The 24,840-nt window shown below is 30.0% G+C and overlaps 1 protein-coding gene across 4 annotated transcripts in view; it reads left to right on the top strand.

The window, feature by feature from the left end:
- LOC107443336 (dystonin) overlaps window positions 1–24,840 on the top strand; it is a 289,005-nt gene that overhangs the window by 70,221 nt on the left and 193,944 nt on the right. For all 4 annotated transcript variants that reach the window (XM_043041044.2, XM_043041042.2, XM_043041041.2 and 1 more), the window contains exon 2: window positions 3,628–3,689. In XM_043041044.2, the coding sequence (XP_042896978.1) occupies window positions 3,628–3,689 (62 nt within the window). The remainder of the gene's footprint in view (window positions 1–3,627; window positions 3,690–24,840) is intronic.

Genomic DNA, 24,840 nt, shown 5'->3' with positions numbered 1-24,840 from the left:
AATGGTGCATTTCAGGCAGGGTCGCTTCTCTTCACTCTAGGGCTTCCGAAACATGGAACCCACACCCCTACTTGAAATAGTTATACTACCTCGTTACCATATTCACCTCCATGAATCCAGGCGAATGGCTATGGGAGTTCTTACTTTAGACAAACTATACATATGAGTGCGATAAGTTTTAATCCTTTGATGCAGGGACACCAGTGTCCCTTTCATATAGGTTTTTTTCTGACGCCCTAATTGCAAGCAAAAAAATATTTTGGTATTTTTTAGTTATAAAAATTAGTCTAATAGTTGCTATGAAAATCTATTGATTATCAGAATTATATTTGTCTTAAATATAAAATTTGAAAAAAGTAGTTTGAATTTGTTTTTTTTTTTTTTTTTTTTTTTTTTTTTTTTTTTTTTTTTTTTTTTTTTTTTTTNTCATTCTTATTCAAAAATGGATCGGTAATTGATTTTGTAAAGTAAGGAAATTTCAATGATGATTAACTGTTTCTTTTAGATATAAGTAACTGCCGATAAATGCAAGTTTGAAAAATTATGGTTTGGAAATGACTCGTGTTTGTAAGATTTACGCAGAAAAAGACGCAGAAAACGCCTTTAACGCAGAAGAAGACTCCATTGTATTATGCTGTATTTCATAACCATAAATTATTAAAATGCTAAACATAAAATTTTTAACTTTTGTTGAACTAAATTAATACAAAATAATGAGAAAGTATGAAAATATGTTTAATAAAAATTCTACAATAAACGGTTAAAGAAAAAACCGAAATATAGTAAATTTGCACAATGTTGTGAACAGGTATTGTTATCAATGAATTAATTCTATATAATCGATAGTAAGAAACCCCTTTGTTTCATATTTAAGGCAAATTAATAACTAAGCGGCAAATACAGCTGCACTGTGTTATTCCATGGTTTAAAATCGAAGGTTTTCAGATTAGTTTTTAAAAAGAAATATAACAAATGGCATACTGGACTTCTGAAAATAATAAATCGTGATTTAATTGGATTCTAATAAAAAAAATTTCGCCGTCTCAGTTCTTAACTAACAAAATTAATTCTGACAAATGATGGATGAAAAAAACAGAAGGGAGATGGGATTTTTCTACTTCAGTGAAACTTTAATCATTAAAATCCTTGAAAATTCTTTCAACGCTGATAAAATTATCTTTCATTCTCATTATATTTAGTTAATATGAATTCCAATCATAATCAATTTATTCCTTATAAATTTTTTCTGTCGGGAAGTTTCAAGACGTCTGTATGTTGTCCATGAAATTAAATCATTTTAATTAAATAAAACAATCTAAATTTCTTTTTCTACTTAATATTTTACTAGAGCAAAAAGAACTTGTAATGGTTTTTCAATTAAGAAACTATTTAATTACGTAATAAAGTTATTTCACGCTTTACTTATTCCATATTTGATTATAAATTAAAATACAAAGTAAGTAAATAAATAATTGAGATATTATAATTATACTTATTCATGGTTAAAAGATAATTTCTTGTTATTTAAATTCTCTATAAATAGCAATGTAAATTTAAATGTTTGAAAACAATGTTTATTTAATATTGTCTGCAGTTGGAGTTTTATCTGTAGAAAGATGATGGATAAATCTGTAAATTTATTCAAATTATACACTAAAATCCCTGAACATACATGCCATGGTTACGAGATTAGTATTCTGTATAGTATTTGTTTTCGTTCAAAATAGTAACATAAATTTTTGAGGCGTATACAAACAGCCCTGCCCTTTAAGTTGTTAAATTCCAGTAGTGATGGATGATAGATGCATTAGATCGAGCAACGAGAAAATGATAAAAAAATGTATTTTTCATTATTTGGAATCGAATTAAAAATCATTAATTTAACTTTATATTGAATAAATTTTAGCAGTTATGAAAAAAGGCGTTCGGTTATAGTCATTTCAGTTTTTTTATGAATGTTCTGTTTCATTTTTGTCGGTAAATAATTTATTTTTAATTCCTAATGAATTTAAATGAAACGGTAATGACAAGAATTTTCATCGTGCACAACATATTTTTTTTTAAATTTATTTATTTATTTTTGTAAAAATAAGTAAATCTATAACTTAAAAATAACTCATACGTTTTTGGTTTTAAAATATAACCAGTTCGAATTTCGTTTTTTTCTTTTTCAAAAAATATTTTCAATAACTTAGAACTTATACAATATAATTATAATTAAAATATATTCTTCGTTTTTCTTTTTATCTTATTGTGTTGAGAAATATTTTTGATTTAACTAGAAATCAAAATGGCCTTTTTGTCCATTTCGTGTTTATTAGGAAATGTTTTTATTATTAAACATAATTGATAATTCTGATTCTTTTCATTTCATTCGTTAAATTGATTCATTTTTTAATTTTATTTGTTAAATTGAATTATTTTAATTATAATTTACATTTATTTCAAAAAAGCATCTAACAACAGCTGGAAATAAAAACAACACGAATTAACTTTAATTTTTTAAACTAACAAATTAAAATTGTATGTAAGTCATCCACCATCTTTGTTTTTTGTTTATAAAAATTATTTTTTGATAATATTTCATACGTTCTTAGTTAAAATTCAATAATTTTACCAAAATCGGAATCTTGAAAATATTTACTACATTGTACTAAATTTTCCTCTCCCATATCCCACTTGATATATTTTTTTTCACTTCTTTATCTCTGTGGTTATTCATCTACTGATCAATATCAGTTAAGTTATTTAAATATTTATCTTTTCATTTGGATTATTAGGTCTTAAAACCCCTTGTTAGTGTTAGTGATGAAATTTCATTTTATTCACGCCATGCCTTAAAATCACAAAAATATTAGTCATACTTTTTGACATTCAATTTTTTTTTCAATGTTAATTAGAATAACTCTTAAGTATCTGAGATTGATAAAGGTCAACCATTGATTGTTTAAATTTAGAATTCGTGGGTTTTGCTTATCATTTAAGTGTAAAAGGTTAAGTAATGTGTTCCTTATCTTCCTTTGAATAAACTTTTTCCGGAATTACCTCTAAGTTCCTATTTACCACTTGTAATAAGTCAAGCTTCATTATAAATTGTGTCATTCAAATTGTTCTGAATAGATAGTGAAATAGAGAGCGGCGGATATGAGGTAGACTCTATTAATAAATTAATCAAAATATAACTTTTATCACAAACCATTGCTTACTTCACAACTTCAAGTAATCGCTACCACCAACTGATCTTCTTCGTCGTTGACGTTGATGCGCAACTAATTTGTTTTATTTCCACTCGCATTAAACTTTCCGCGTTGACAGTCTTTATCTGAGATCTTTTGTCTAAACAACCACTACTCATTTATCTGTGACATGACCCGCTGGAAGAGGATGGACATAAAAGAATCTAGTTACAAAAAATAGGAAATGAAGAAATCACCGCAAACTGTGATTACAAACTACCGGGGTGCGGACTAACTAATGAATTCATCAGATACTTTTGCAATTGCAAAAAAGAGTTTACTGGAATAACGAGTTCACCAACGCGTTGTGTGTTTTGATTTCGTTTCTTATCAGTGTGTAACTTGTCTCTTCACTTTACTAACATGTGGAAAAATCTTTTTAAATTTACAGATGAACGAGACGCAATACAGAAGAAAACTTTTACCAAATGGCTGAACAAGCATCTCAAAAAGGTGAGTTCTGTTTTAATGTTATAGAGTTATTCTTTATTTTTCAAACATCGAAACTGTTTAATACCGCGGTTCTCTTAATCAGGGGTCTGTTTAGAAGAAACGGACCCTTCACAAAATATCTTTTCATAAAAACGGACCCTTCACAAAATAATTCATCTTTTAATCGGACCCTTCACAAATTTGTTTATCTTCATTATTGTTTTGTTTGCACCAGAAACAAATTCTAATCTAGACTAGACATATAGCACAAGGTCTGCAAATTTAACTGTTGGACATAAAACCTAAACGTTGAAAAATTTTCATATCTGTAGTAAATACTTTATATATAGTGTTTTATAGGTTATAATTTTCACAATTACCTTAAACTTAATTTCAAAGAAAGGGTTCCGCCGAATGAAGGTTGATTATTTAGGGTTCCGCAACAGGAAAAAATTGGGAGCCGCTGGTCTAATAAATATCACGTGTATTTCGTGGTCTGTTTAGTCCTATTCTTCTTGTTGATAAATGTTGGGCGGACATAAGATACAAATCTTTTTTTCTGTGTTTGCATACAAAGAGGTGTGTATCGTTGCTTCAGGGGTCTAGGAAGAATTGCGTCGTTAGATAATTTAAATCATTGCGAGCAGAACGAGTTGCGTTGCCCTTGGGTCACGATTTGCTATAGATAGTAAATTTTATTGTGCCAGAGTTTTACTTTCTCCCAATAAAATTTCGTTTCCTATTGTGGCTTCCTTGTTTTCTTTGAGTAATGTGACTTGCATTTGTTTTGAAAATTGTAGATTTATTAGGATGATAGCACTTTGCTGTGAAACAGATCGACTTTTACTACCTGTTAAAGGTTTAATGGAAATTCTTCTTTTGAACCATTAATCCTTTAATGAATGGTCAACTTATTTTAACGGGTTTTAAATCAATTTAATTGTCTTTATTTGTCAAATCAATTTAATCTTACTTTATTTTAGATCTTTTATTGTATATTTTATGTATTCTTATTATTGGAGCAAGGTTTTTTTTGATTAATTTTTTGTTTGAGTAGGATTTTAATTAGCATCATCAGGATTTTCACCAAGTTTTGCTAAAATATTAACTGCGATAATTCCCTTGAAAAATAATGACAGGTTGCTTGTTAAACAATCGTTATATTTTGTTTTTATGTAATAATAGTATTTTCAGGTTCGATGTTGTTATCTAAAGCTTATAGAATAATTTTGCTACTGATTAGACACTAAATTCCAAACTAATCGTTAAATCTTATGCGCCTTCACTTCTAATTGGTTGCACGCTATTCGAATTGTTCTAAATTGGGCATTAATGTGATGGGATATATGTTGATTTCTACTGTTTAATAATAATTAATTTCCTTAGAAATTCTTATCTTCGCTTGAATCTGTAAGAGTTAAAGAAAATATTTATTAATGTAATATTTAAATTTTTATATTTTGTATTACTCTGGGGAACAATTTTTTCCCCCTTTGTTTTCTGTTGCATGAGATTTTTTAACAGATCTTAGAAACTTTCGTATTACTTATTTCAAATCTGCAACCAGATTTTCTCTTTAAGCTATTGTTTTCTTAAAATGACATTTTTAGCCTATTTTTAGTCGAAATGTACAAGTTTAAAAACGTTATATATATCAGCGGGTCGCGTATATGTTGCGTCAGACTTCTAGAGGAGTTAGGGTACATCATCAGGATTAAAATTGCATTGGTACCCATGTCCAGAAATGATACCATACGCCCCTAGGGTCGCTTGCTTCCCTATTACGAACTATTTATTCGTGTGCTTATAGGCAAAATAGGGAAGCGTCCCTAGATGCGTCCGATGACATTTCCGGGCGTGGGTGCCTATGTAATTTTAATCTTGATGATGTGCCCTAACTCCGTCTAAAAGTTTGCTGCAACTTTTACGCGACCACCTGTTATATATAACGTTTTTTTTATACTTCTGCAAAAAAATAAATAAACTAAAATGTCATATTAAAAAAAATCTGCAGATTTAGGAGCAAAATTAATTTCAGATTTGCAATTCCGACACTCGTATTAAGCAAGATCAAGTATTTGTGTCCATGCTACAATAACTTTGTTCCCTAATGTTATTTATGAGTGGCGATAGGTTTATTTATTTATTTTTTTCTTGTGACATCTTTGGGCGAAGTTTTTGCTTATATAGTTTTCTGTGATTTGTATGTCAGGGAGTTAACTTCGAAAATTAAATTATCCTACTCTAAATTTCCTGAGATTAAATTTTTGGAAAAGTTTTTATACGGAAAATTAGAAACCAAATGTTATTTAATTCAGAACTGGAATAAAAAATATATCACGTATTATAATTATTGTGTAATTATTATTTATAATTATCTATAATTATCATTATTTTTAAGTTTTCCGAAAAACAGTAGACGTGTAATTGTTTGTCAACTCTTCTGACTTTCACCGATGAACTCATTTTTTATAGTTCAAGTATGTTAACAAAAGAAATTTTCATTTTTAAATTTGAATCTTGCTTTAATAAATTAAATTTAAAATTGTTCTGATTACAACGAGGTATGAATAATTTAAGTAAACTGGAAATTATTTGATTACTGTTCTAAGTACCGATGAACTTCGAAATATTTCAAATTTAAACTTTTATAATTTAAACTTTTTTATTATAATTTTTTTATTATAATTTAAACTTTTATTTTTTCCCCATGGAATAAGTTTTTATGAAGGGTATAAATAATGGCATTATGACACTCTATTATATAAATTAAGCAAAAAGAAAAAAAAAATTCATAATTAAATAAACAAAAAAAAATTTGTTGGGTACAAACTAGAGATTAGACGGGTTCAGCCCCGGAATCGCGCTCGTTGACTAAAAAAAGATTTCAGACTTGGGCGGGCTCGGACTTATGATAAAATTTTTTTACTACTTTTAAACAAACGTTTGGTATTGTTATTATAAAAAATGCATTAATTAATAGAGATAGAGCCGTAATGACTCAGAGGACAGAGCGTTCGCCTTCCAATGAGGTAAACCGCATTCGAATCCCAGCAATGACTGGTCGATACAAATGCCGCATCCGGCTTGCACCGACCACAATATTGACGTAAAATATTCTCAGTGGTAGAATGATCATGGTTTAGAGCTCCCTTACCGTAAGGCTAAGTTGGAGGTTTTCGTGGTTTCCCTCTCCATATAACGCAGTTGTGGGTTAGTTGCATCAAAAAGTCCTCAGCAAATTTCTCCCAATACTTGATCCAGGAGTTCTCTTGTCTTCTTGATTGGGTTCAAAATTACAATGCTACGGAGTTGAACATTAGTAGTCGTTAACCCAAAATATTAGGTCGACTGTTAAACGACGGTTATAAAATTAATTGAGATAATTAGTTTTAATGACTAATTTTCTTGTTTAGGCAGCTAAGGCCCAATAGCGATATCGTAAAATTTGGATTTAATCCGACGTATATGTCTGGCCGACTCGGACTCTAATCCTATGTATCTCGGGGTCAGGTGGGCTTGGATTTAAATTCTTCGGGCTCAGACCTCCAAAAGCTAGCCCGTACTCATTTATAATACATACTAGTTATGTTAATATTGCGATTTACTAAATATGTTTTGCTAACAAAAATTGACTAAATGTGTTTTACTAATGCTTTTGAAATTATTAAATTATATACAGGGTGCGTAGCGTTTTTAAAAAGTGCTTAAAGGTGCTCATTTTTGATTTACGTTTTTTAAAATCCCTTAAAAGTGCTTTTTTTTAAAAAAATTCGTGGTTTGTAAAATGTGCTTATTTTTCTATCTTTTAAAAAGAGATTTTTTTTCTTTGCCGTGTCGATTGTCGTTCTAAATTATTTTCAAAATTTTCCTGATTTTCAATTCCTGATAAATTTTCCTGATTTCCTGATTTTCAAAATTTTCTCTGCAATATTTATCTGAAACTACTTAGTTTATCATGATTATGTTAGGTTTTTGAAAATGTTTTTGAATTTTATTGATTTTATATTTATAAGTTAAAAACTTGAAAAGATAGAAGCAAATAATTTTTATTACTGCACAGATCCTAGTTATGACTTTAAAAAAAAAATTTTTTTTTTAAAGTGCTTAAATACTTAAAAGTGCATTATATTTTGTTGAAAAATCTGGCTACGCACTCTGATATATGTTTTCACACAAGTGAAGAAAGTTCAATTAGTGTATAATTTTCAATACCATAAAAAAATTCATAAATTCTGATTCAAAATTTTACGACTAAAATTATTTCTTCTCTGTCTTTCATCAGGGTGGGACGTTTTTTTAACCTTGTCCTTGTGGCTAGAATCGGTCACAAAATTTCCATTGAATTTGCATTCAGCAATAGTTGAACGTGAACTTGCTAAGCTTGTGCGTGACAAGTTAAATTTATAGAGCACTTTCTCATTGTTGAGCGGCATATTTTTATGTCCAGGTGTCTGTCGTACTTCATTCATATTTTTTAAATCGTGCAAAGGAAACACCCTTATGTAACACTTTCTTTTCTCATGTCAAACATGTGCATGTGCAACCTGCTTTTTCCGTTTGGTTCTTCCACGATTCTAGAAAGAAGAATAAATATTGTTCAGTTTTTAAGTTACGTATGTGAGGTGATTTGTTTTCAATGCCCTTCTATGCGATAAATTAGCTTAACGCGTTTTTTTTTCTAAAGAAATTGCCACATCAGGAATATTAATGATATTTATTGTCTGTATGTGCTTCTTTTGCAAAGGCTGGCACAGGTCTCAGGGATTCAAGACAAAATTTATTGCAGTGTGCCTCTATTTAAAACACAAAGCATCTTACTTTCCTATTTTTTTTAAAAAATTTTTGATAAAACTTATTTCAAATCTGACGTTCAGAATTTGATTTTCGGAATTTCTATTTTCATAAATGTAATCTTCCTTCTTCTAATGACTCTTCCACGTTTGCAGAAAGAAGAATAAATATTGTTCAGTTTTACAGTTGCGTGTATTTGAGGTGATATGCTTTTAATGCACTTCTGTGCTATAAATTAGCTTAACGCGGTTTTTTTTTCTTGAGAAATTGCCACATCAGGAATATTAATGATATTTATTGTCTGTATGTGCTTCTTTTACAAAGGCTAGCACAGGTCTCGGGGATTCAAGACAAAATTTATTGCAGTGTGGCTCTATTTAATACACAAAGCATCTTACTTTCCTATTTTTTTTTAAAATTTTTGATAAAATTTATTTCAAAACTGACGTTCAGAATTTGATTTTTCGGAATTTTTATTTTCATAAATGTAATCTTCCTTCTTCTAATTGGTTCTTCCACGTTTCTAGAAAGAAGAATAAATATTGTTCAGTTTTACAGTTGCGTGTATTTGAGGTGATATGTTTTCAATGCCCTTCTGTGCTATAAATTAGTTTTACGCGATTTTTCCCCTTAGAAATTGTCACATTAATAATATAAATGACATTTATTATCTGTATGTGCTTCTTTTGCAAAAGCGGATGCATGTTTCAGAGATCCAGGACAAAATTTATTGTGGTGCCTCTTTTTATAACGCAAAAATTCTTACTTTCCTATTTTGCAAAATTTCAAAATAAACGTTTAAACTTGGATTCTCGGAGTCTCTATTTTCATGAATGTTTTAAAATTTTAACTTTCATTTGTTTTATTAATGCTTATTTCTGAAGAAAACTCGTTAACCGGTTTATATTAGTATTATTTTTATATGCATATAAAGGGATTTTCTGCAGTTTAATTAATTTTTGAAAACTACACTTTTTATAAGGAATTTTGACCAGGCCTTAAGGCTATTTTTTGAATGCTCCGTGGTCATATGAAATGATGCTTTTTTGCAAATAATATACTATTTCATAACTGCCGTAAGTTTGCAGTTACTCCCGACTATTAGGTCAAGTTTAGCCTATCTATAGCCAGCGCTCTCTATGCTTCTGATGAGACACAGTTATGGGAAAAAGAAAGCGTTTGTGGTCTAAGTTTTTAATATATAAAAACTTAATCCAATATCTCATTATCTGGGCTCTTGAAAATTTGCTAAAACTGAGGATAAGGCAGTGATTTTGACAATTTTCATCTAGGGGGGAAACTGTCACAGAATTGGCAATTTTTAAAAAGTTTGATAACGTTTAAAATATTTTAGTTATTTCTCCGTTCTAAAGCCCTTCGCGGTAAGATGGTATTTATAGCTTTAAATTATAGCTTTGCTTCAAATGTAAGGTACTTAAAGTGTGGTTTTTTTTATTTTCCTTGGCGCTTCGAAAAATCACGTTATGCTGTCTTCCTTGGATAATTGTTCCTCATCCCGATGGTCTTTTGCTTTTGTGAAAGTTCTAAAATTAATTTGTATGCATCTAACTATGGAATTTGTAGTGCACTTTTGTTACACTGATGTTAAATTTGAAATTTACAACGACCTTTAAAACAATAATTCACAGAGAAAAACATCCCTGTGTGTGTGTTTTATGACTGCAGTAGGAGTAGGGTTACCAGATTAAGAGTGTTTTTCAAAATTCTTTGGATAAAGAATATAAAAAAAGCAACAGTTTGAGTGACTTAACTCGAAGTAAAGGATTCATTTGAAGCTATTTATAATATCATACTGAAAAGAATTACCTGTATTTTCGAAGTGCAAATATTTTTACTAAATAAACATTAATTAAAAAAAATGTAAATTTGGCAAAAAATTTATCCTAATTTACAAAAAACATTAAAATCAGTGAATGATTCTCAATTTTTTGCACATTTGTATGAGTTCATACAATGTAGTATCGGACTTCTTTATGCATTGAAACATTTGATCACAAGTGCTATTCATTTTCAAAAAGAACTGTTGAACATAAAAATTATCTAAAAAATCTCATGCTAATAAGGGATGGTGGATAGATAAAATTCATTGCTATAAAAACAGGAGTTACTCCATGTCAAAGGCTGGATCTAAGACTTTCACATTTCTAAAGACATCCTTTACATAAGGTGCGTAATAAGATATTTAATTGAAATAGTTTGCGAACTTGACTTAATTTATTACCTTTATTTCGCCTAATATAAATTGAAACTTAATACGATTTCTTCAATTTTGTTTCTCAACACTTTAAAATACTTACCCCCAAAGCACCATTTATAATATAGCTATTAACTGATTGTGTTTACGGATATACTATACTTTTAAACCGAACAGAGTTTTTCTGATAGTAGTAGAACTAGTATAGAACACAGTACTTGATTTCTGATAGTATAGAACACAGTACTTGATTTAACTTATTTATTTGACAAAGAATTGCCTCATATTTATACATTTTTGAGTTATCCTCACTTAAGAGGCCCTTCCTCTTCCGACCGAATGCAACCAACACCTCCTAGATGAGAGAAGGCCTCCGCACGGATCAACTTACTACTCCGAACATAAACTGCGCAGTGGAGGTAAATAAGAAACATGCACGTTCGAATTACTTGCACTGGGGAAAATATGCTTTGGGGTGAGGACGGGGAGGGATAATTCTAAATATGCTTTTATTCCTTTTAATTTTCAAAAATAAACTGACGATGGATGTTGTCTTTATATGGCAGTATCTTTCGATACATGTAAAATATAAGTCCGCATTTTCAATCAGAATTTGAGATATAAAGCTTGCGGTCTTTCAGAGTTTCTATTAATTTTTTCTCACAAAATTATGCCAATTCAATTCTGCAATCAACATTGTTTTGAAAAATATTTAAATATTAAACAGTTGTTAGTTTTTACATTTTTGGTACACATCTTTTTTTCAAATGTAATTTACGTTAAAGGAAGTTTTTGCTTCTCACCAGTTTAAACTGCAATAAAATAGATTTTTTTAAAAAAAAATTAAATTTCAGAAACGTGTAGTTTTAAATTACTTACTCAGAACCTTAATTCGCATCATTTTATTGCAGTAATTTGAGAAAAAATTCATAGATGTTCTAAAAATTTTCAAACGCTATTTCTCCTTATCTAATAAAGTTACCTCTTTATTTTCTACATTTTTTGAAAAGAATTGTGCTGTCTAAAAACACTATATCATCAAAAGTTTAAAAAAAAAAACATAAATATCGAGAAAACACAAATTAAAAATTTAACTTAGAATACAAGGTGGCGAAGGTAAAGGCCTCTTAAGATAAAAAAAGAAAAAGAAATAAATAAAATGCAAGAACATTTAGTTTCTTTGTATTTGAAAAAGATACATTTTTAAAATTATAATTGGATTTTAGGTGGACATCTTTATCAAATTTCTTCGCGTAGAATAAGAACATTAATAATGTGGAATTACCTATTGAGTAACCGATTATTCGTTTGGTCTATGCGACACGTAATTTCCACCATAATTTATTCACCTTTCATCTCATTTGAGTTCCAGCTTCCATTCAATTTTCAATTTCCATCCTTGTAGCCCACCTTGATAAGCCAAGTAGTCGAGAAAAACGGTAGATGCAGATAATGAAGCAAGAAAATCTGTATTCTTGCCAAGTCTTGCCTTTCAAATCGATTATTCTAACATTTTACCAGGTGAAGGATTAGAGCATTTAGCGGGTGCTATTTTGCTCTTCAATAGAGTGAGAAGTCGGCTACATAAAATCATAGGTGTTAAGTTTCCTGATTTCTTGCCAGCATAGCATGTTCTTTGCTATTAAGTTCACTATTTGGCGCTCCTATTTCTTCAGCCAACTGCAAACGGCCCTTCATAATGAATCAAACCACTTTCCCTGTTGCTTATCTTAGTTACGAGGTGTGAGAATAGATATGGATAGCATTTGCAACAATCGAGATACGTTTTCTGAAATAATTTGTTAAAGTAACGGAAATATTTTCCTCAACAATCAGTTATCCTAAGCTTGCTAATAAAAAAATTCGGATAGTGTTCAGAAAAATACACTTGACTAAGAACAAAAATGTGTGAGAGATATTTCAATCCTTTGATGTCCAAGTCCATTGGCTTTTATACTCTCAAAAAAATCGGTTCAATTTTGAGCTATAATGTCAATACATTGAATCATAAAATCGTGCAAATTTGCCGTAACCTTGATAAGGCGTTAATATTGCTGTAACCTTAATAAGGCCCTTGATAAAGAATCAAAACCACTTTAAAAGAATCCCTGTTGCTTATCTTAGTTACGAGGTGTGAGAATAGATATGGATAGCATTTGCAACAATCGAGATACGTTTTCTGAAATAATTTGTTAAAGTAACGGGAATATTTTCCTCTACAATCAATTATCCTAAGCTTGTTAATAAAGAAAATTCGGATGGTGTTCAGAAAAATACACTTGACTAAGAATAAAAATGTGTGAGAGATATTTCAATCCTTTGATGTGCAAGTCCGTTGACTTTTGCACTCTCAGAAAAATCAGTTCAATTTTGAATCATAATATTAATACACGATGTCCAAGTCCATTGACTTTTATACTCTCAGAAAAATCAGTTCAATTTTGAACTATAATATCAATACATTGAATCATAAAATTGTGCAAATTTGCCGTAACCTTAATAAGGCGTTAATATTGATGTAACCTTTATAAGACCCTTGATAAGAAATCAAACTACTTTAAAAGAATCCTTGTTGCTTATAGTCACGAGGTGTAAGATTAGATATGGGTAGCATTTGCAACAATCTAGCATTTATTCATTTTCTGAAATAATTTGCAGAAGTAACAGAAATATTTTCCTCTACAATCAGTTATCCTAAGCTTGTTAATAAAGAAAATCCGAGTAGTGTTCAGAAAAATATACTTAACTAGCAACAAAAATGTGTGAGATATGTTTCACTCCTTTGATGCGTAAATCTAGTAGCTTTTACACTTTCAGAAAAATCGGTTCAATTTTGAACCATAATTTCAGTACATTGAATCATAAAATCGTGCAAATTTGCTGTAACCTTAATCAAGCGTTAATATTGATGTAACCTTCATAAGGCCCTTGATAAGATTGTTGTTGTTGTTGTTAATTTACGTCGCGCTAGAGCTGCACAATGGGCTATTTTCGACGGTCTGGGAAACATCCCTGAGGATGATCCGAAGACATGCCATCACAATTCTGATCCTCTGCGGAGGGGATGGCACCCCCGCTTCGGTAGCCCGACGACCTGCGCGCGAAGTCCTTGATAAGAAATCAAACTACTTTAAAAGAATCCTTGTTGCTTATAGTTACGAGGTGTGAGATTAGATATGGATAGCATTTGCAGCAATCGTGCATTTATTCATTTTCTGAAATAATTTGTTAAGGTAACGGGAATATTTTCCTCTACAATCAGTTATCCTAAGCTTGTTAATAAAGAAAATCCGGGTAGTGTACAGAAAAATATACTTAACTAGCAACAAAAATGTGTGAGATATGTTTCACTCCTTTGATGCGTAAATCTAATAGCTTTTGCACTCTCAGAAAAATCGGTTCAATTTTGAACCATAATTTCAGTACATTGAATCATAAAATCGTGCAAATTTGCTGTAACTTTAATAAGGCGTTAATGTTAACCCTTGAGTTACGAGTTNTTGACTTTTACACTCTCAGAACAATCAGTTCAATTTTGAATCTTAATATTAATACACGATGTGCAAGTCCATTGGCTTTTATACTCTCAGAAAAATCAATTCAATTTTGTATCAAAATATTAATACACGATGTCCAAGCCCATTAACTTTTATACTCTCAAAAAAATCGGTTCAATTTTGAACTATAATATCAATACATTGAATCATAAAATCGTGCAAACTTGCCGTAACCTTGATAAGGCGTTAATATTGCTGCAACCGTAATAAGGCCCTCGATAAAGAATCAAACCACTTTAAAAGAATTCCTGTTGCTTATCTTAGTTACGAGATGTGAGAATAGATATGGATAGCATTTGCAACAATCGAGATAGGTTTTCTAAAATAATTTGTTAAAGTAACGGAAATATTTTCCTCAACAATCAGTTATCCTAAGCTTGTTAATAAAGAAAATCCGGGTAGTGTACAGAAAAATATACTTAACTAGCAACAAAAATGTGTGAGATATGTTTCACTCCTTTGATGCGTAAATCTAATAGCTTTTACACTCTCAGAAAAATCGGTTCAATTTTGAACCATAATTTCAGTACATTGAATCATAAAATCGTGCAAATTTGCTGTAACTTTAATAAGGCGTTAATGTTAACCCTTGAGTTACGAGTTCCGTATTAAGCCGTCGTCAACGTGATACCATATGATAATCGGCCCAATCTACTTCGAACTGCCACTGACCTATATTGGATCAATATCACTAAAAGAATATTTTGAATGCGCTTAATATGTATTGTAAATCAGAAAGACATTTTCTTTCGGTTTATAAATCGGTAGGAAAAAACCAAAATAGCAAGTGCGTCGTTTGCAGTGCTAGAATCGGAGGCGAGAATCTAAATAGGAGTGTAAAAATTTTAATGTTTGTTTGTGTGTTAGCCCATGTTTTAAAATTTATCATATTGAATTAAATTACTAAGATTTTTTGGAATTATACTAAATTGAATTTTTTGGAATTATACTAAATTGAACTATCACAATCTCCAAATATATTGTTATGTAACACTTAAATTAAAAAAATCCGAACATCAGTTTACCGACATGCAATGTGCACACTTCGCTGTGCGACACACCGTTCAGTGGCGTCACTTCAGTGTAGTGGACTGCGCCGTAAAGAAATGGTTAAACCATGTTTTCGTACAAGTTAAATCAGAATATCGTATAGTCAAGTTTTGGATGTTTTAAAATGTATAATTAAGTAATTAAGATTACAAATATAAATTAAGTGTAATTAAGATGTAAAATTCGACGAAGGACCGTATCATCAGGGCACTTTATCAGGATTAAAATGTCATTGGAACCTATGCCCGGAAATGCCGTGGTGCGCTTCCCTGTTAAAACCTGTTCAGAAGTACGCGAAAAAACAGTTCATAATAGGGGAGCGTTCCTAGCGGCGTATGACAACTTTCCCGAGCATGGGTTCCTATGCAATTTTAATCCTGATGATGTGCCCTAACCCCTCTAGAAGAGTGTCGCAACATTTATGCGATCCTCTGCTGCATGTAACGTTTTTAAAAAGAAAACTAAATTGGAGAGCGAAACTGATTGCAGATTTGAAATCAGCACAAAAATATCTAGCATTTGTACTATTTTAGTTTGGAGAGCGAAACCGATTACAGATTTGAAATCAGCACGAAAATATCTAGCATTTGTAATATTTTAGTTTGGAGAGCGAAACCGATTACGGATTTAAAATCAGCACGAAAATATCTACCATTTGTAATATTTTAGTTTGGAGAGCGAAACCGATTACAGATTTGAAATCAACACAAAAATATCTACCATTTGTAATATTTTAGTTTTACAGTAAGTATTGATCACAAAACTAAACTAAACAGGCATCCGTATATTTAGGGACAGTTGACAATGCATTCTAAAAGGAAATAAACTAAGATGTAGTAACTACGACAATTATTTAAATTAGAAGAAAACAAAAGGCTAATTTTGGTTTTAATTGAAAATAATGTCCTTGGTAGGCAAAAAAAAAATTGTGTAACACGCATTCAAAACACTTAGAGTGATTAATTATTTACTTAATGGTAATTACTGTAAGCTTAAACTCTTTAAACATCTCACCTAAGTTGGTATTTTCACTCATTAATGACCATACAACAACTTTCGTGGTCGCTACTAACATGATATTTCAAATTTACCCAAGGCCAAACTACTTGAGAGAGAAAGGGATGTAAATATTGCACCATTTGCACTTTATTCTCTAAGCTTGGCTGTTAAAGTGCCGCAGCATTATATAGAATTAAAGCGTAAAAAACGATCAATATAAGTATTTCGCCGACATAAAGAATGCGGGGGTGGCGTAAAATAAAAACCACAACTCAGTAAATCGTTTAAATTAGGGCCTTGGGTTCTTATTTCCGCTCCAGTATTATGAGATTAGTTTGTTTTGTTTAAAATATTAAGAGGAGCTATATATAACAAGGAAAACACGTGTCATCGCAAATTCAGTTTTACCTACATTTGTAATTTAAAATTTAAATTATAGAAAAACAAGAGTTCAGGTAAATCAAGGATAAACCATGAAGTTTCAAATATAGTTTTTTTTTCTCAAAATATCTAAAAATTAACAAATTATGAGGAGATGGGAAAAATTAACTGTGTTTTTGTTGCCGAAATTTATTTTCATAAATTAATTTATGATTGTTATTTACTAAATTCGGCAGAGTACCTTTCGAAGCATGTAAAATACAAGATCGTCGCCCAGTCGAAGCAGGAGAATATATTGTTATTCTGGAATTAGAACGGAAATTATACCAATGCAATTTTGTAATCAGCACTTTTAGAAAGGAAATTTAATATTATAACTACCTTTCTGAAAATGCTGATTGTTTGTTTTAAGATTTTCGGGAAATATCTTTGTTTTTTCGTGATTTGCGTTACAAGAATTTTTCAATGAATCGCTTTTCGTCTTTCTTAACAAAAACAAAATTAAAATTGAAACGCATACAAATGCACGACATTAAATTACCTATTATAAATGCAAAACCTAATTAAATTACTTTAATAATTCAGAAAAATCAATACAAGTTATAAAAATTAAGAAGCGTTATTTTACCCTACTTAGCCAAATTTATATTTTCCACGTTTTTTGAAAGGTATTGTGCTGGGTTACTCTTTCATCAAAAGTTTCTTTAAAAAAAAATAATGATACAGCATGAGAACGGAAATCAAAAATTTAATAAAAAATCAAAATATTTAGAGCCTAGGTTTCCAACGTTGGCGCAAATGCCCCACCCCCTGGTGGGCGTTGGAACTTTCTACAGGATGTATGAGAATTTACAAAAGGAACTTCGTTAAATATATAGAGGACACTTTAAGTCTCGAACATATTCTATTACAACCCTACATAAATTACATGTTTATAAAACATTTATTTATACCTATGCAATCTAAAAAAATTCCGCATCAAACTTCCTAGATTAAACATTTTTGTTGTTGTTATTTATTCAGCAAATTACTGCTAAGAGACCAATTTTATAGTGAATAATAATACTTATATGTAGTAAGTTTGACGTAACAATTTTTTTTTCTTTTGGATTTTCAAACTTTTTGAATTTTCAACAGATTATATTGATATTTTTATTTTTTATTCCTGACGAATATAGTGTTGCAGTAGTTCGAGATTTTTAAAACAATTTGTTTTAAAATTGTTTTACTGTTATTTTTAGAAAGCGAATTTATAAACAAGCGTACCTTTTCAAAAATAAGGAACGTAAGTGTTTTTTTTTTTTTTAATATTTAATAAATCCTTTNTTTATTAATTATTTAATAAATCTTTTAAAAATATTTTTAAGGGGGCGTTGAAAAGATTTTGTCTTGCAAAGTAGACGGTGAGTCAAAAATGTTAGAACCTATGATCACAGAGGCCTATCTTTACGGTAAAAGGCATATTAGACCACCCACGCTTTTAATAAATCACAGAAACGGAAAGGGGGAAGAAAGTTAAAAAAAGAAAGAAAGAAATTTTTAAATGAAAAAGAAAAAAAGGAAGGAGAGAAAAGAAAAACTCAGGTAACGATCAATTTGATATAACATAAAAGGCAATTTTTAAACTATTTCAGGGTGCGTATCGATTTTAAAAAGTGCTTAAAGGTGCTTATTTTCGATTTTCGTTCTTCAAGGGCCCTTAAAGGTGCTTTTTCCATTAGGTGTTTTTGAAAAGTGCTTAATTTTCCCTTTTCGAAAATGAGATTTTTCTCTTTACCATGCCGATTTTCGCCACGTATTATTCAAAAGCGTGCTTTTAACAATTCGTTCAACCACAATTTATTTCGGCATCCTGTCCTACATAGCGTATGAAAGCGCCAATCATTTTACATGTATGATGAAATACTTATGGGTCCGCATGCTCGGTTACTAAGCTGAGTTCGGTGAAATTCTTGCACTTTCGTGTGCAACTCTGCTGCATTTTGATAGATATTCTCAATTTCTGTCTTCATTTTCCACCCTCTGATATCGAACCAAAAAACCTCTTGATCTTTTTATAATGGCTAATATAATCAAGAAAAAGAATTCTTTGTCAGAAACTGGTTATTTTATCTTGATCATGTAAAGTCTGAAAATTATTTTGCATTTTGTTAATGTATAAAGTGCTTAAAAATATTTTTTGAGTGCTTAAAAAGTACTTAAAAGGTGCTTATTTTTGTTGAAAGATTTGGCTACGCACTCTGTATTTATATTATTCAAAGACATAAAAGGTAATTTTGTATTTCAAAAATCAAAAATAACAAAATAGAAACTGATGTCATAATTCCATTCACGTAAAATAAAAATTAGTAATAAATGCAACAATCATTCAATCAATCATTGACTAATCATGTCCTTTCATCTGTTTATGCATTTAATGTGAAAATGACATGTGTTTAATTCAAATTGTTACACTCAATCAAAATAACTTTAAAGGTAGGATTAACATCATTTTTTTTGCGAATATTTATGAGAAAATAACTCAAGCTTGCGTTCAATAAAGTTAAATATGATGGCTAGTTTGACAAGGTCATGGTCCAAAACGTCTTTTTCTGTATTTATGGGGGATGAGGGCACTAAATCTCAACATTTTTATTCTAGCATTTTGATTCAATAGGGAATGACTGATTAAGTGTCATATTTTACTGAATCATATTGTCTGATTTGGAGAATGAGAAAAATTATGAAGATGTAATATTTGACATTTAAATGTATAAACGTTTGTGGACGAACTTCTTTTTTAAATCAAGTTTTTTTTTTTTCTTCGAGGTGAGCTATGAAATCTTTCTTAAGCTTTGAACATAATTTTAAATCTTAAATGTTATCAAATTTTACTCTAGAGCAGTGCTTTCCAAAGTGTGGTACGCGTACCCCCAGGGGTACGGGAGCAGTTTAGCGGGGGGTACGCGTTCTTATGCGAAATATCTTACAACAAACGAAAATTTCAAAAAATTTTATTTAAAAACAAAGTTAGCCATGAAAATTAGGATTACATATTTTTCTATTGGCTATTTTTTGCAGAGTTAACAGTTAATCATTAGGGGTGTCCACAGCCAGTTGTGATTTTTAACTTTTGAGCAATTTTTTTATAGTAAAAATTACATTCATTTTTTTATTAGTGGTACACAGCGTTACTAAAAATTTAGAAAGGGTACACAGATGACATAAGTTTGGGAAACACTGCAGTAGAGCAACATCTTACGTGAAACTTAAAAAATAAAAAAAATGCCCTAGAATTCGACTCAACGAGTTTTTTTTGTTTGTCGTATGCCCGTTTAGGCAGTGGGGGGGGGGTACAATTGTTCCTGTTTTTCAGTGGCGCCATCTATGGTCAGGAATTCGACTTCTACCACGTCATTCACACAACCACAACCCGTTTATAGGGCGGGTCACATTCGCACACATAGGAGAAAGGACTAAGAACACACAGAGAGAGAAAGAAATATCCATGCCTTGCCCGGGAATCGAACCCAGGACCTTTCTGATGCAAGGACAGTTCCCTGCCCCCTACACAGGCCGGTCGGCTCAATGAGTTTTAAATAATTAAATAAACGATCTAAGGTTGTTGTTATTAGATAGGCTAAACGTGACGTAGCAGTGACGAGTTACAGTGGCAAACTCACAGCAATTATAAAAATAGCATATTATTCGCAAAAAAGGATCACTTTATATTACGACGGAGCCTTCAAAAAACAGCCTTAAGAAATCTTTAAATTGAATATTTGTGAGTCAAATAAGGTCTCCGATTCAGATGACGTCCCGTCATGACTTATTTAATTAGTACAATTTAAATTAAAAAATCAATACGCGATTACTTGGAAGATTTTTCAACCTTATAACCACATTTATTTAAATATGTTACATAGTTATGAAATAGAATGCAAATGGGGAAATAAAATATTTGCTATATTCAACTGAAAAAGTTTTACAAATTTAACACGAAACTAAATTTTTTGGCATGGAGATGAAAAACGTATTCGGTACTAAAAATTCCAGAGGTGCTAAATTGAGTAATTAGTTTTTGGCGATTTCTTTTATTTATTTTTATTTTGTTATTCGTATTATGTTTTTGAATAAATGAAATGTTGTAAAACTAAATTATTTTATTCGAGTGAGTGAAATTTTTTTTCTAGATTTTTTAAATCTCTTACTAAAAATTACACCCAGACGTGTTTTGTTAATATTTAACGCATTTACAATTTGAGATTATACAAATATGTTAGCTAACATCATCTACTTTCCCTTTAACTGCGAGATAAAAAGAAACAAATTCAGTTTCTTAATTAAAAGAATTATTCAGAAGATCTTACGTATAATTCATTAATGAATTAATTGAAGGGACATAATAGTCTTTCGAATTTCATTTTATTGTATTATGGTTTTTGGCCCACTATTATCGATAGCTTACTCGAAATAATTATAACCATTACAAAATCGTGACTGGCAACGACAAATATTAGTCTTTGGAATTGAGTTTCCGAACAAATTTGTATTGTTGGAGTTAGTTCACTTTGTACTAAATTAATTCTCCCTTATATTTCATTTTTAACTTTATCGTGATTGAAGAAAGTCAGTATCTTCTCTTCGTGACATAAGTATACTTTTATTAAAAAAAATTTCTTATTGAAAAGTAAGAAATTTTGCAACGAAGAATAAAATACCAGTACCTTTTAATCGAAACATAAGTATACTTTTTATGTACTTAAAAAATATAAGTATACTTTTTTATAATTTTTACATACTTTTATATATGTAAAAATTAAAAAAAAAAAATTCTTATTGAATAATGAGAAATTTTACAAAGACAATTAAAATATTACAAGCATTCCATACTACAGTCGTGACGTGCTTTTGTCTTTTTCCAAAAAGTATTTCATTATATGAGCTTGATTTATGACTTAGTTTGCTACTAATAAATTATCAAACATCATCTACTTTTCCTTTAACTGCGTGTTAAAAGAAACAAATGCAGTTTCTTAATTAAAAGAATTATTCAAAAGATCTCATCTATAATTTTTTAATGAATTTATTGAAAAAGCATCTATCGAATTTCATTTCTTGTGTCTTGGATTTTGACCCGGTTTCATCGATGGCTTACTTGAAATTATTTTAACCATTACAAAATCGTGACTGGCAATGACAAATATTAGTCTTTGGAATTTGGAATTGAGTTTCCTGACAAATTTGTATTGTTGGATTTCACTTTGTACTGAATTAATTCTTCCTTATCTTTCATTTTTAACTTTATCGTGATTGAAGAACTTCAGTATCTTTTCTTCGTGACATAAGTATACTTTTATTAAAAAAAATTCTTATTGAAAAATAAGAAATTTTGCAAAGAAGAATAAAATATTACAAACATTCCATTCTATAGTCGTGGCGTGCTTTTGTCTTCTTCCAAAATGTATTTCATAATATATGTTTGATTTATGACAACTAAATAAAAGTCACCTTGAATATACTAGACGGAAGCGACTTGTGTCCATCAAATTGAGGCCCGGAAATGTCGACCTTGAAGCCCCTCAAACAATAGCAACATCTCCCTTTTTCACGGAAGATATGTATTGTGGCACAGTGTCTATCATTTCAGAAATCGCTGTACTTTTTGACACAACTCCACACTCCAACGAGCAAACGAAGTAAAACGCGTGGTTTGGCAGCTCGTCATTTCTTGATCGTTTTTATCTTGTAAGATCTCTTTGGCTGCCTATTTTTAACCGAAACCAACTTCTGCATTTACTTTTCTTATTATCATTTATCAGTATTATCAGGGTATTTCGTGGCATTTTATTTTTGTTTGGTAGATTTAGCGAGAAGCTGTGCTGTTATGATGCTATCCCAAAATCGAGGGCAATTGCGTGTTGACTTAAGGGAGGATTACCTAGCCTCTCTGTGCACTTTCACAAGGACGTTCGTATACGTTTTCTCATATGGGTGCATCTAGGGAAAATGCTCTTGAAAATCTTTCAGGAATCGAGTGTAAAAATATTTCTTTTTCTGAAAAATAACTTAGCAAGTGTTCATCATAAAATTTTCACAAGCCATAAAGCTACTAAATCGATAATTTTTGACAAAAAATTTACGTAAAACAAAAATGATAATGGAAAAAATCTTGCTCTTACTTAAAATTCTCAAATTTACTATATCATAAGCACAAAAGAAAACAACAGCAAATTCTAGTGTTTTATAATTTGAAATTTTTTAGTTTTCTATTTACATTTTGTTTTTGGTTATATCTTCTAATTAGTAATATATATTAAGCCTGGTTATGTTATTATATTAAGGCAGGATTAAAAGAAAAGAAGAAATATAATTAAAAAAATAAATTAAGTCAGAAAACAAAATAACGATAAGATATAATTTCGTCATCAACTCACACGATTATATCCGCAAATTAGAGTGCTTTCTAATATTGTATTAATATAGCAGAAACAAAATATATCAATACAATAGTTTTTTTCTAAGAAGGAAAAAAAATTACATTTTTTTTTCTCTTTTAAAATATGTTTTTCTTTGTATTTTTATCTTATTTTATGGGTTCTGTGTACTTGAAGTTTATGCACAGTTAATAAAACTATATATATTTGTTAATTATAGTATTAAATTTCAAATTAATATTAATTTTGTGCTTAGTGTAAGAAAAAGCATAGGTTCAATATGACACTTAACAGACATTATTTGTAATTATCTAAAAAGCAAAATTAGTAACATTTAAAAGCAAAATATAATTTTTGATTAATATTATTTCTAGGAAGGTGCAAACGCTATATCTTGTCCTCTTTGAGGTCACCTATATTTCACAATTGTACCTTTCCTTTTTATGAAATTAGGAAAATATATTATCATAAAATAGTATTATTAAATATATTATTACTTTATATATTAATATATTATTTGAATACATTATACCTTATTATGAAAATATATTATTGCATGACTGAGTAAAGTAAAAAGAAAGACCAGCTTAAAATAAATATAACTACGTTTTGCCTTTGTTTGTTCGCGTTTATGGTGTTAATTAGAATATTGCTTAGAAAACATAATTTGAAAAAATAAATAAATTAAGATATAAAAATTTATAAAGAATACTCTATAGTTTAATTTAGATTTTAACGTTGCACTTTACCTACACGTATGTGCTATTGACGGTTTAGAATGCAGCCTTGTTGATTTGAATGCTAGCAAATGCGTTCGTTACGCTACCGTAATTTAGATCGTAGGGCAAATTGTAATAATAACCAGCTGACCTCTACGCAATTCCTGCTATATTTTATGGGAAAGAAATGTTATTTATGAATACAGAAATTCCATACGTTTATAACCGTCATCAAATATTTTATCTGCTAACTTTTTAATAACAGAAATAAGCATTGAAATGTTTACTTACGATTTGTTTTCTACTGAATCGATGATAAAAGATAAAAAAGAATTAGCTAGTTGGAAGAAAAAAAAGGAAAAGAAAATTTGAAGTTCTGCTTAAAATCTTTTTTTTTTTATTTTTTTATTTATTTACAACATAGGTTGTTTTAATTTATGAAATTCTTTTTTTAAAAAAATTAATAATTAGTATTTTAATTTAATTAGTAAATTTATGTTTTCAAAAATTTTACTTAGAAATGGAGATGTGCTTTTAGCCATGTCTTTACCGTCTGAAATCCCAGCCTTGTATGCAATTGTCTCCTTTGTTGTCCTTCTCTTTTCTTTGGCACTGCAAACAATGTCTGATTTATAATAAGGCCTGAGAAGCCCAGACCTAGGGCCCCCTAAATGTTCCAAATATTTCTTTTGTGTGAAAATTATCTAATCAAATTATGGGTAAACAAAAATTGAAATGAATATAAGCTCAAACAAACTAATATATCGTAATTTGCTTATAAATAATTTAAAGGCACTTCCTAAAGAAACAGCAAGTTGGTTTTATGTTTCGACCAGGGGGCCCCTGCATTTTAAACCAGGTCCTGACTGCAGCGATAGGTTTAGTCGTGTTTAAGCTTGACATAGCTTGTTTTACCATGTTTTTCTTACTCAAAAAAGAAAATAAATAACTTGTAGAGGTCTTGACCTGCTGTATACCACGAATACCATGATCGCCAATTTCAAAAATGCACAGAGATTCTAAAGAATTTATAATGAAAGA

The sequence above is a fragment of the Parasteatoda tepidariorum genome, chromosome X2, assembly GCF_043381705.1.
Source record: "Parasteatoda tepidariorum isolate YZ-2023 chromosome X2, CAS_Ptep_4.0, whole genome shotgun sequence".
In the NCBI taxonomy this organism is placed as follows: Eukaryota; Metazoa; Arthropoda; class Arachnida; order Araneae; family Theridiidae; genus Parasteatoda; species Parasteatoda tepidariorum.
The sequence above is the reverse complement of the archived record's forward strand: the minus strand, read 5'-3'. Positions and strand labels throughout refer to the sequence as shown.